The sequence below is a fragment of the Triturus cristatus genome, chromosome 6 (assembly GCF_964204655.1).
Source record: "Triturus cristatus chromosome 6, aTriCri1.1, whole genome shotgun sequence".
Classification (NCBI taxonomy): domain Eukaryota; kingdom Metazoa; phylum Chordata; class Amphibia; order Caudata; family Salamandridae; genus Triturus; species Triturus cristatus.
In genome coordinates this window covers 30081965-30096155 of record NC_140589.1, presented here as the reverse complement: position 1 = coordinate 30096155, position 14191 = coordinate 30081965, and the positions used below count along the sequence as shown (strand labels likewise).

Genomic DNA, 14191 nt, shown 5'->3' with positions numbered 1-14191 from the left:
GGTCTGCCTTGGGCTTCTTGAGGAGAGCATTGATTTCGGCGTGCTTCCAGCTTTCCGGGAATGTCGCTGTTTCGAAGGAGATGTTGATGACCTTCCATAGTTGGAGTGCGATGGCTGCGTCTGCTTTGTTGAATACGTGGTGTGGGCACGGGTCTGACGGAGATCCTGAGTGGATGGAGTTCATGACCTTGCGTGTCTCGTCGTCGTTGACGTTGGCCCAGGAGATCAGGCGGATGGTGTGGGTATTGTTCGCAGGGTGGTGGGATCTGGCATAGTCGGGGCGGTCGTGGTGTTGAAGCTGTCGTGGATGTCAGCGATCTTGTGGTGTAAGAAAGTGGCCAGTGAGTTTCACAGTTACTGTGAGGGCGGGATGTCATTGGTGTTGGCGCTGGGGTTGGAGAGTTCCTTCACGATGCTGAAGAGCTCTTTGCTGTCGTGTGCGTTGTTCTCCAGGCGGTCTTTGAAGGAAGATCTCTTGGCTAATCTGATGAGGTCATGATGTCTGCAGGTGGCATCCTTGTGGGCTGCGTGGCTGTCCGGTGTGCGTTCGTGGAGCCATTTCTTCTCCAGGTTCCAGCATGCGCGTTTGGAGGTCTGAAGCTCGTTGGTGAACCAAGTGGCATTCTTGCTGGTGTGGCTGTTGGAGGGTTTCTTGAGCGGTGCGAGGGTGTTGGTGCAGTCGTTGATCTACTGTCTGAGGTTGCGGGTGGCAGCGTCTAGGTCGGTGGGGTCGGTGGGTGGGTTCTGGGCGAGGGTGGTGGTCCAGAAGCAGCTGGGCAGCAGTTGGGTGCCGTGGTGCGTGGTTGGTGTCTTGAAGGTGAAATGGATGCAGCGCTGGTCGGTCCAGTGGAGCTCGGTGGTGTGGTGGTAGGCGACATGGGTGCTAGTAAAGAAGATGGGGTCCAGTGTGTGTCTGGCGGCGTGGGTGGGTGCAGTGACGAGTTGTCTGAGGCCGAGGTTGGCGAGGTTGTCGATTAGGGTGGCAAAGTTGGCATCGTTGTTGTTCTCGAGGTGGAAGTTCAGGTCCCCAAGGAGGATGTAGTCCATGGAGGCCAGTGCGTGGGTGCTGGTGAGGTCGGCAATGGAGTCGTTGAAATGTGCCCGGGGTCCGGGGGGGTCTGTGGATGAGTGTTCCTCTGAGGGTGGTGTTGGTGTGGATCTGGAAGTGATGGTGTTCGGCGGGGTTGAGGGTGTCGTCCGCGTGGGTGGAGACCTTGAGGGTGGACTTGTGGACGATGGCTATTCCTCCTCCGATTTCGTTCGCGCGATCCCTGCGGGTGATCTTGTAGCCGTCCGGGATGGCTATGGCGATGTCGGGGGCCGTGGAGTCGTTCCACCAGGTCTCGGTCAGAAAGGCGACATCTGGGGTGGAGGTGTCGGGCAGGTCCCAGAGCTCGACGGCGTGTTTGCATGAGGAGCAGGACAACATGCCCGAAGCGTCCCCACCCCCGCCGGGCAGAGGGTCGGGACGGAATGGACCGAAGCCGAGACACGCAGGCACAACCCCCAGCTCCCCAGGCAGTATGACGAGGCTTGCAGCGCCTGAAGCAATGGCAGGGTAAGGGCTCAAGGAGCGTGGAGTGGCGGCGTCTCTGCCGGTCACCATGGCAATGTTATAATAAGTTGTCCTGCCCTGCCTTTTTTATAGCGCAATGGCTAGGTGCGAGCTATGTAAGAGTAGGCAAATGTGGCGACAAGCGTTACTAGAGGAGGGTGGCTCAGTGGGCGGAGGGCTGTTCTGTGCTCCACAACGCCGCCACCGCAGCGGGTGCCCCTTCCTCACTTTAAGGTAGCCAAGAAATAGAACAAACGATGCATTGCTGCTTTACCAATCCCCCCCTCTTACCCACCGCTGGCAGAGATGAGTGCCAAAGACGTGCTAGGCGCATCCCCACTGGTTAGCAGGAGTAGGGCTGGGGGGGAATCAAAGCGAGGAGAGGTTGTGACCCGCCAGCGGCGCTGCCGCTGCTAAGATGGCAGGATTCGAGCCCCGAGGTCGCGTCCTCACCTAGTGATCCTCGGCAAATCAATTACTCCACCCGTGCCGGAAGGTGTAACGTAAATACGGTGCTACGCAAAGCGCGCCGATACCTTCCGGTCGAGTCGCGCTATACAAATAGACAAAAAAAACAAAAATGCAGAAGAGTTTCTATCTCCGGTTTTCGCTGGCTGCTTGAGCCGCTTTGTGGCAAAAGGAAAGGCATGCCCTCCGAAGCGCTAGGTATGCGCCCAGAGTCTAGTGTATAGCAGTGACTGATTGCGCTCGGATGGTTGCTAATGCAATTAGCGGACCACATCTGTTGTGTTGGTCGGTGATCGTGCCTGCTGCTTCACTTCAACATCCCCCCCTCTTCCTTGGTCCATCAAGTGCATCCCGGGCGCCGGGAAGCAGGCATGGCGGGCCTGGCATCAAGTGCGCGCCTTACTATGGTGTCCGTCGAGGTTGCTGAAGGGGGTAGGTGCAGCGCATCCCGGCGGGAGTAGGGCCAGGGGGCGACCAACACATCTAATACCCTTACAGTAAAAAAAAAAAAAAATACAAGTATGCTCCTGCCGGATACATGTTCCTAATTTGTCAGAAGTAATAGAGCCATCTGTAATGTACCATCGTAGTAAGTACCAAGTATCGATCACATATCAAGGTTAATTCTTTATATTTAAAACGAAAACAAGCGCAAGGTTGGAAGCTTAAAAACACACGCGCAAGTTTCTGCTTTGAAACGGGGGACCCAGGTTCGAGTCCCAGCGCCGGATGCACATACGGTCTTAGAAGAAAGACAGTGAGGCCCGGTCGCTTTTAAAAAACACAAAAAAACACAAAAAAAATCAGCCAAGGAGAAAGAGGGCGTGTTGCGGCTCAACAGCCTTTCCGGGATGAAGCCCTTAACCCGAATCGGAGCCGAGAAAACAGGTCCGTGTGACCTGTGATAAAAAAAAAAAAACGGAAACGGACATGCCCTGGTGGAAGGTAGTTGGGTGCTCCGGTGAACTGCGTTTCGTGCCCTCGGAAGTATCGAGGCAAAGGCCATAATAATGGAGTAAGGGCGTATAGGTCCAAATATTCTAGCGGGGACAGATTTATTATATCGTTTGTGTTATTTAATTAACCCCTTCCATGCTCATGACGGAACGGTTCCGTCATGAGCCACGGTTGAGCTGTGCTCATGACGGAACCGTTCCGTCATGAGCCCGCCCGCGCTCGAACCCTTCAGCACCGCGGCGGAATTCGCCCAGCGCTGAAGGGGTTAAATTGGGAGGACCTGGACAGTTAGCTCAAATGGTTATCCCAGCAGTGGCTTGATTTGGTTAAACGCCTGCTTCTAAGATCTGTGCGACACACTTGATGGTCAGGGGTTAAAATCCCGGCAGTGACTTGATATACCATTCCTAGCATTTTAGGATCGCCATGTATTTATTCTGGAAATTCAATTAAATTCCTTGTGTCAAACAAAAAATGAATGTGTCTGCCTTTAACGCAACTGGTGCCCCCGTAAGCGCTCTGAAAATGGGCTTGTAGTGGATGGGGGTTGAAAAAGCAGGTGTTATTTCATAATATAAAGAATGACTTCCCTTGGGTAAGTGGCATCAGTACGTTCTTAGGTTTGAGGAGTACGATCTACCGATTGCCACCTTTGGGTAGGGCCATCTGCAAGCTAAATAGTGCCCAGGGTGGTCTGGCACGTTGCGCAGAGGACACTCATTATACCGCATTGAGGAGCCCATAGCAATACGAAGGTTATGTTCCCTGCGCCCCCTGGCAGGGCCTACTCGGTATTTCATCCTCCCACAGTTCAGTGGACTGGATGTAAAGAAAATGTCCGATGTGAAAGTACCACAACATAATTCACAGTTGTGTTGTAAAGTGGAATCCGGTAAATTAAAGAAGCAAATGCACTTCAAGAATGTGACATGGATAATGTTTGGAAAACATTGCATTTCATTGGGCGCTCATACTAAGTTTAAGCCAAAAAATGTCCAATACAAAATTTAGGAAGAAGGAAAGGTTAGCAGTAAACCAGTTGAGCTTGACAAAGGCAACCTTCTGTTAATAACCTGGTTCACGGGGACAAGGACAAAAAAAAAAAAAAACAGTGGGATGTCAACTCGTGATTTCACCCCCAAGGAATAAAATCAGTTTCGTCGCAGTACCTTGGCGTTGAACTCGGAAGCTGTAGATGCAGTCCTTGAAGAATTAAATTGTCTAGAAAACTCCGTGGCTAGAAGACTCCGGTGATTTACGTGCTCCTGGGGAGATCGGAGCCCCGTCTAGATTGTTTTCTGACTCGGGGAAGTTTGTTTTGAGTCACGGCACGCAGCGCCTCGGGTTAGCATGCCTGCTGCAAAGACCACATAACAATGAATTACTGGATGGTTGTGCGGACATGAGCAAGCAGCATACACGCTCTTCACATTTGATCCAATCCTGTTGACTGGGTGTTAAGGAAGACAGCCAAGTGCGAAGTTAAGGTGTAGTACACGGAATTACCAAATTGTCATTCATATTGGTATTTGTGCTCCACATTTCTGGCAAGTGAGCGGGAGTAATAGGTCCTGTGTTTACCGAAAGGGATTGTGTCCCCTTGGGAGAGATTGGCTAGTCCAAACATGGAAAGCAGTAATACACCGGTGTATTGCGGCATAGCCTCGCAAGTTTAGTCGCAGTACTTTAGCGCAGAACACAAAGGCGGTGCCGCGGTAACAGATTAGTGCGGGTAACACATTACACTTCGGGTGTAACAGCGCGGTGGTCTATACCCAGAGGACCAGCTGAATAGTAAGTACATTACACGGGGGTGAGCGGTGACCTAGCGGTACACCAGAAATCAGCTGAGTAAGAGTAAAGATTACAAAACTGCATATAACTTGCTTTTTCTCCCTAAATAATTTCCCTAGTTTTTCTCTTCGCTTAATCGCATTCTCATTCTGTTCCGGATTTCCCTGCCCTCCCTCCTGGAGCCCTAACCCTCCAGCTGACCCCGCCCAGTTCCACGCCACCTCCCGGGAACCTACATAATGGAGGCCGCAGTCGCATTGTAAATGACAATGCCTTTTATTTATGTTTTGGTTTTTAAAACATAAATAAAATGTATTGTCATTTACAATTTTAATAGCTTAAACTCTCGCAAATGAGAGGCCTACTACATTGCTAGGGTCTCCAGTTTGGTGTCCAGTTCTCTTGCAATCAAAACACCAAGCCTTCTTGGGATCCCAGTTTTTATCCTATTACCCACCCTTGGACTGTGATGAGTTTCTGGGCCTACTCTCCTGAGCAGGTTTTAGGGGGCCTTACTCAATTTTGTTTTATCTTTTTGGTCTCCATCTTTCCTTTGGGGGTCTTTTTGGCCTCTTGTATTTGGTCGTCACCACCAGTGGTAGTTTTAGTCACCCTTGTTTTGACCCAGTGGTTTGCCTTCTTTCCCAACTAAAAAAGAGAAAGTGCTTTCTTCCTTTATGACAGGTTTTCCGCCTTTCTCTTCCTATGTTTTTCCACTTTATGTGTTTTGCCATCTCATCCTCTCAGTAAATGATTAATGCAGAAAAATAAGTGCTGATCCCCACAAATGAGTGCCGGTACCCCATATCACAGATCTTGAGGAATATCTCAAGCTTCATTCCCCAAATCTACTTTTAACACCCTTGTCTTAGTCTAGTAAAAATCTCATCTGAATCAGCGCTATCATGATGTCTCACCAGAGAATAAGACAGGTCCTTCTTCCTGATATAGCATTCATAGACAACATAATACAATTCAATAACATTTATAAATGAGATAGGTGCTTCTAAGGAAGAATCACTGCGGTAGGTGCAAGATACAAGTAACAACTACACTCTCCAAAATCCCAGAACCTATAATCTAAGCCTCAAAAAGGAAAGTCTTCAGATGTTTGTAAAACATCGAATTAGAGGGGGGCAGAGTGCATGGCAAAATGGAGGCAGTTTGAAAGATTGGCAGTCAGGAATACAAAGGACCTCCCCCCTCTTCTTACCGTGCACACCCTCAGCACTTGCAAAAGCTTCAGTGCATTAGATCATAAAGCTCTGCACTGGTATTAAACTTTAAGCCTTCAGTGGACCCTTCAGATAAAAGGCTTTATAGCAAATATCAATGGCTTGAATTTGTTTCAGCTAGAGATGGGCAGCCAATGATAGACAGACACTTATAGGCACCTTCAGTATAAGTTGTGCTGCTGCATTTTGGATGACCTGCAGACGATGCCGCAAATAAGAGGGCAGGCCGTGTATAAACAATTCATATAATCCAGCTTGGAAGTTACCAGAGAATGCACAATGGTCTCGCATTTAGCTTCAGGCACTAGATGGAGCATTTTCCTAACTGATTTCAAGGTGAAGAAGCAGATAACAGATAAGGCCTTAACCTGTGGTTCAAAGGACAGATTGGAGTCAAATGTAAAACTTGGATTTCTTACACATAAAGAAGGCCCTGTGTGGGGACCAAGTTCCAAAGACCACCAGTTATGAGAATCTGAGTAGTGACTGGTGCCAAGCAAAATAATTTAATTTTATTCTAATTCAATTTGAGACAATTGTCATTCATCTAATCCCACACCATCTTCAGACAGTGCTTGAAAGAATTCAGTGCTTCCACCTCATTTATCTGGAAGGTCAGCAGCAGCTGAGTATCATCAGCATAGAAAATTACATGTAAACCCCAGGCTTCCATCAGGCTAGCAAGAGGCACCAAATAGACATGAAAAGGATCAGACTCAAGGCCAAACCCTGAGGCACCCCCCAGTTAAGTGGTTTAGAAGTTGAAGTGATAGGGACAAGAAACACTTCCTGTCTCCTGCCTTCCAGGTAAGACTTAAGCCAAGCCCATGCCTGGTTTGGGCTTTCAGCACTCTACAACCTGGAATTAGGATAGAGTGCAAGAATGTGTCAAATGCAGAAGATAAATCCAATAAAACAACCATTACCAAGGCATACTGATCTACACTGTTCTTTATAGATTCAGTGACTTCAAGGAGAGACTATTCTGTGGTGTAACCTGCCCGGGAGCCAGAATATGCATCGTGTAGTAGGTGGGTATATTCCAGAAAATGGGAGAGTTGTCTATTAACCACCTTCTCCAACATTTTGGCTATTGGTGGTAAAAGCAAAATAGGCCTAAAGTTACTAAGCACCCTAGGGTCCCAATTTGTTTTCCTCAGTAGTGGGAGCAAGAGGGCCTGCTTCCAGCTCACTGGTACAGCTGCAGGCTCCAGGGGGGAATTCATCAGCTTGTTCAAAATAGAACCGACAAGCAGAGTAGCGTATTTCAGAATGTCAGCAGAACATTGATCAAAAGGCGAGCCAGAGTTGAGAATTGGCCAGTATGGAAAGACAGTCCTCCAGGGAGATTGGCTCAAACAGACAGTAGCAGGCCCAAAGAAGAAATATTATCCAGGACAGATGACAACGCTCTCTGTGATAAAAACTGATCATAAACCACTTTGATTTTATTGAAGAAGAAGAAGTCAGAGGGGTCCTCACATAAAATAGCCAAAGGAGTCAAAGAAGATTGTGTTGCATTGTGTGATAGAAAGGAGTTAACCACCTTAAAAAGTTCACAAGGTTTATTAGAAGCAGAGGAAATTGTGGAGGAGATAAACTCCTTATGTGCCTAACAGGAATACTTACGAAAGTTCATCTAATCTCTCTTGTAGGTAGCTTTCGCTTCCCGATCATAACCTCTTCTCCATTTACGCTCAAGGTGTTTACATGGTGACCTTTCCTCTATCAAAGCAAGCGAGAACCAAGGTGCAGAAGGCCTCAATCTCCTCTTTACTACAATTTTTAAAGGGACAATGCGGTCAAGGGCTGAGGATTGCCAGCTATTCACCCTAGCTAGATCAGAATCCACGGTGCCCAACAGCTCCATTGCGATCAATTGAATCACCTCTGATAGTTGCTGCTCTGATGAGTATAGGCCCCAGCTAGGCCAGCAGGACACAAGGGTTCGCTCTCCTGCAAATGGAATCTACAAGGAAGTTGGCACGGAAACTGCAAAGTACAAAGACAAAGTTTATTAACCCTTAAGGGTGGTCCTACAACCCATACAACACTCTTCAGTATTGCATAGGGTAGCACAAAGAACTTGCGTACACGGTCCCCTTTTATACACAACAGAGGGGCTCATAAGTGGGTGGATACAACATGAGGCAAAGAGTATTACCTTTTATGGTCATTTTCGATACAGAATCAATATGTGGGCGGAGGAACTAATTTCCTGAGCCCGCGAAAACATGGTCAAGCAAGGACTAACTGATAACAGATGTGGTCAAGTGTGGGCATGCGCCAGACGGACAAAGGGGCTATTTATAGACTGTTACTAGGCAGATTACAAGAGCGACTAACACGAAGATAGGACTCTTCTCGTGCTACGCACGTGGAGGCATGACAATACAAAATGGAGTCCAGACTTTAGTCAACATAACGGGAGAAACTCGGTCATAAAAGGGGAATTCATGTCTTTAGTGAATGCTTACTCACATCGTTATTTCAATTTTCAACAGCTCCGGTAACTGGTGCCAAGGTCTAGAAACTTTCAGAAACGTTGGCTGCTGTTGTGTGGGACAATTGACAACAATCTTAAAAGGAATCATGAAGTTATTGGATCAAGTAAACTTAGGGGCAGGACTGGTATATACACTCAGGGAGTGAGAGAAAGTCTAAGATGTGTTCTGATGCATGGGCGGGCTCACACACGTGTTGCTCGAGGTTGAAGCCCTCTAAGGTAGTCAGCAATTATTTGGCCACAGAGCAGCTTAAGTCATCAGTCTACATGTGAAAATCTCCTAACATTAGGAAGTTTGAGTGCAATATGGAGAGTTGCCCTGCCAGGCTGAGGGACTCATTGGAATAGTCAGGAGATCTGTAAATCAAGACCCAAGCCACCGTAAATGAGGGATCCACTAGGATAGAGAAGGAAAGACCTTCTATGATCCCAGTGTTACCCAGTTTAGATATTAAGCCTTAAAACGTATTACGGTACACTACAGCCACACCGTCACCTATTTCTTCAGTCATGTTAATGAACTCAATTAGTAACCACCCCCTGGATGGCTAAAGTGATGCCAGGTGCGGAGGATTATGTAAGCCATGTTTCCTTCAGGAACAATACATTCAATCCTCTGCTAGCAAATTACAAGTCTTAAAAGAATGTTTCAAAAGGAATCTGCATTTATCTAGGCAAATCAAAATGCCAGTTGTTACTTGCCAGTAGGGTTTGTACAGCTTCCATGATCAACACTCTTGGAAGTCATCAGAAAAGGGGAGATTTTAGGAATATTTTTTTCAAATAGGACCAATGCCCTATTGTCATCAACATCTTCAAGCCCTGCCACCAGTAATTGCTCTATGTTAGGCTAGATTGAATTCCTCAAGTCCTGGGCTAGGTGTTTGTATTTTCCAGGGTTCCACTTGACAGCCCTTCTGGAAATCTAAGGTACCACGTCCCTTAAGAGTTTCTTCCAGAGTAAGAACTTCCAATTTATTTCATGCACAAAGGGATGCAACTAGTGGGTTATGGTCACTATCTGGACTGGGTACTACCCACATATCCTATTGACCATACTTCAATGTTTATCAGGATAAAACATATGATAGATGAACCCCTGTTACCACGAGAGGTCTCATTTGTGAGGATATCAGAAGGAGTGTGGCCATTCAGGTATCTTAGACCACGGTCAACAAAACAGACCTGAGCCCTTCCCTTTGGGACTTACGCTCCCTATTTCCTCCCATAACCACTTCACAATCTGATATTACCCTTAAAATGAAATCCTCAAGGACGTCTAAAATAGGTTTATGTCTATCCTCCTGCCCTGAAGGGCCATAAACGTTCAAGGTATCCATGACCCCTGCCCATTGGGCTATTGTCACCCATTCTAATATGCACTATATTATTAGATATACTTAAGACAACAATGAAACTCATGAGGGTTAATAGTTTCAAGGACACCCATATCACTAGGCCACCCAATGGTAACCCATATTCTGCGGAATTGCTGTAGCATAGTACATAATATAGCCCTCCGTGCGAATTTCTGTGGTAGCTTATGGATCCTAGAGGCAACAGATATCATTCATCCTAAATAATGCTTGCCAATTTAAATCCTCTACTTTAGCAGAGAAACCACATACATTGCAACTGATAATTCTAGGAGTGTTTACTTCCCTTCTCCCACTAGCCCCACTCAACTGTTTCTCCCTATACCAAAATGCATAATACAGAGCTCCTTTTCCTTCCTCTTGACTTGACGCCATGCCTCGCTGTGCACTGGCTCAATAAGACCAGGGTTTTGGTGCCTCACTTCCACTCCTGGCTCCTATTCTCTTCACGGTACCCTCACGGTGCTTGGATCCTCACATCCTCCAAAAAAGCTAACTTACACCAGGGGCACTATTTCCCCCCCCCCAAGGGGCACCAGAGGGTGCAATCTCCACAGCATCTCCGGCAAGGGACAAGCCGCACTGTGCCGGCCAGGCTGTCCAATGTCCACTGTGCTCACCTCATCACCAGTTTCTTTATATTTGAATAACATTTTCACCACTTTTCTGATGATTGTAATTTGCAGACTGTGAATGCTACACAGTTCCATAAAACAAGTTAATGCCATACAGAGGTTTTATATTGATATTTTCCGACTTCCACATGGACTTCTCTGACTCCTTCAGTTTGTATAATGCCTACTCTACACAGACAAGCCCAGTCACTGATAACCACCACTCCTATAAACCTCAGATGAAGGTACACTCCCTTCCATACCTTCGTTCTCTCACTCAACTTACGCCAGAGCACTGACAGTCGCCTGATGTATCCGCTGTGCCTGGTACACAGTGACCATGTGTAACGGCTGACATGGACATTAGACAGGTGCTGGATGACTGCTCTGTTGCTGAAGCAGGCCAGGTGCCTATGGGTGGACTGCTCCTCAAGGAGAAAACTGGTGTCAAAAGTTAAAGTCAATCTAAGGATAATATTAGCACATTTTTTAGTACATTTTAAAATGTATTCAATACCAAACACAGCCCGAATCGGACAAGGCCCTAATTATGCTGTAAAGACTGTTAGAAGGATCTCAATAGATACAGTGCACATAGAGAATACCTGCTTCTATAGAATGCCTGCTTCTACATGTTCTATGGACAGAGAGAATTCCTGCTTCTATGTCTTCTCTTGCAGCTGCAGTGTGGGTGGACATCAAGCACCGCACCTTGGTAGGGAACCTGATCACCCTATGCTGGAGCATCGGGAACATGATTCTGGCCCTTGTGGCATACCTGATCCGGGACTGGCGCTGGCTTCTTGTTGCAGCCACAACCCCATGTGTTTTGAGTATTATCGGTATATGGTGAGTGAACACTGAGATGGCATGAGGATGTATGTTCTATGCTCACCTCACTTATCAAATACAGGGAACCAGAAACAACTCTCCTGGTACCCCTCAATCCATATTTAAACCCATCCATTTAATTGTATTTTGATTTTATTGTGGATATTCTGGCATTGGGGGGTCACAAACAGGGATGACGGCTCACAGTCTTCATTGCACCGGCAATGGCCCCAACAGCATCAGTGGAGAAAGACCAAGTCCCAGGGGCCCCCTCCTGGCACACAGGGGTCATGGAAATGGTCAAAGGCCCTAATGAGATTTGGAGACACGCGTCTTTATGGGTTGATAGCACCAAAGGTAAGTAGACATAATATCGAGTTTTAAATATCGATGTGCTATAAGATCGAGTTTTAAATGTCAAAAGTAAAAAATATAGTTGTTTTTATTATCTATGTTAAGAATATCTATTTCGGGGGCCAATTCCGATCCGGGTCGGAAGGGCACCGAACGCGATCCGGCCGGAAAAACTACGAGCCGTACGCGTGTTTTCCGGCCGACTCGTACAGCTGTACGAGCGAGCAAGTACGATGCGAGCTACAATAAATTCACCGGCAGAGTCGTTTCCGGGTCCGAACCACTCCGTACATCTCGGTCGGAAGCTAACCGTGGCGTGCAATGGATACGATTTACGACCGAGCCAGTACGATGCACGCGTCGGACAGCCTGTGCGAGCCGGAGTGTCCGGCTCGCAAATTGTCCGGGTGGTTGCATTTGGGGGTCCGCGTCGGACCCCCTGTCACCCGCAGCCCTACGACTCGGACACAGGGGGAGACCCATGGGTCTCCCCAACACATGCATGAATGGTGCGGATGGCACCGACGCGTACCCACTGTAGGGGGCACACTTGTCCGCGATGTACCCATTCAGTCAATGGGAGCCCATGTACGCGTCTTATGACCGGCTCCCATTGACTTTTATGGGAGTCCGACCGAACCGAGTCCGGCAGCATAGGGCCGCATCGTACGGTTGGACTGCAGGACTCCGGCTCGGTTGGAAAACACTCCGGATCTGGCTCGGTCGGAGTCCTTTCCGACCCGGATCAGAATCAGCCCCTTAGTGTGTTGTATAAAATATTGTTGTTAAAAATATCAATTTTGAAAATATCGTTATTAAAAAACATTGTTTTGTAAATGTAGTGAGATTTTTATTAGAATATATATGTAAAGGTATTCATAATTTTTAATAAATTGGATATGTTTTATAGAACAATTGTTTAGGAGTGAGATGTTGGGTTTATAGGGTATAAGGGTGGGGAGTGTTTACATTTTTTTGTTTTTTAATTTTAAACTTCTAAAAGTAATATTAAAGAAATTTAAAAATGTCATTTAGGAGCGGTATGTTGGGGTTATAGGGGATAAGGGTGGGGAGTGTTTTAAAAACAGAAGTATTTATAACATTTGTAAATTATAATAAATAATTAAAAAAACATTTTAGGAGCAGGATGTTGGGGTTTTAGAGGGCATAAGGGTGAGGAGTGTTTTAAAAAAAGTATATTCATTTTTATAACAATTTTAAATTATATTAAATAATTTACATTTTATTTTAGGAGTGGGATGTTGGGGTTATTGGGGATAAGGGTGGGGAGTGTTTTAAAAATAAAATTTTAAAAAAATGTAACAACATTTTTCATTTATATTAAATTATATTTTTTATTTAGGAGTGGGATGTTGGGGTTATAGGGGATAAGGGTGGCGAGTGTTTAAAAAAAAAATCTAATACATTTTTTTTTAAAGTAATAATACAAAAATTAAAAAAAAATAGCATTGGGATGTTGGGTTTATAGGGGATAGTGGGGTAGTTTTTAAATATATAAATGTTACATTGTAGATTTTGCAGCTAATTTTGTGGTGTAATGTTTACATTTAAAAGATCATTGGAAAAAGTGAAAAGTTTCAATAAAATTGAAAAACCTTTTTATTATGATTTGTTGTTTTTATATTGTATGACTAGTGAAGAATAAAAATGTATAAAAATACATATTTATTTAATGTAGAGGTGTATTGTTTTGAGATAGGATTATTGTGTTTTTAAATAGTTTTTTAATAAAAAATAATAATAGTAATAATAATAATTAAAACATTGATAACATGTAAACTTTAAAGATGTTTAATGTTTGGGTTTGACATTTTTAATGTTATAAAAATAAATAGTAATTTTTTTTAAAGTTTAATATTAAAAAATATATATTTATATTTTATTTTTAGTTAAAACATTTTTATTATTTTGTATCATGTTATTTATAAATACGAGAACATTTTAAAAATGCTTAACAAGTCTCATAAGTTTGTTCTGGATATGTTTTGAGAATTGACAATAGGTTAATATATATGTATAATGTGTATTATTGTATATGTGTTTATGTAATTTTTTTGGGAACATTATATTTAATGAGTATATTCATTTGCACTTTCTTTGAGTTTATATAGCTTGGAGTTGGAATAGTAAATTAAATATGTTTAGTGTCCAGCACCTTCCCTGAATTAACATAGTTTGGAGTTGGAATAGTAAACTAAATATGTCTAGTGTCCAGCACCTTCCTTGAGTTAATATAGTTTGAAGTTGGAATAGTAAATGATATATGTTTAGCGTCCAGCCCCTTCCCTTAGTTTTTGTAGTTTGGAGTGGGAATAGTAAATTATATATGTTTAGTGTCCAGCACCTTCCCTGACTGTTTATAGTTTGGAGTGGGAATACTAAATTATATATGTTTAGTGTCCAGCACCTTCCCTGACTTTTTATAGTTTGGAGTTAGAATAGTAAATCATATATGTTTAGTGCCCAGCACCTTACATGAC

The 14191-nt window shown here is 44.9% G+C and overlaps 1 protein-coding gene across 1 annotated transcript in view; it reads left to right on the top strand.

Annotated features, from left to right (window-relative positions):
• LOC146813684 (solute carrier family 22 member 7-like) overlaps positions 1-14191 on the top strand; it is a 212904-nt gene that overhangs the window by 55045 nt on the left and 143668 nt on the right. The window contains exon 5 of the mRNA XM_085609486.1: positions 11186-11354. Coding sequence (XP_085465612.1) covers positions 11186-11354 — 169 coding nt within the window. The remainder of the gene's footprint in view (positions 1-11185; positions 11355-14191) is intronic.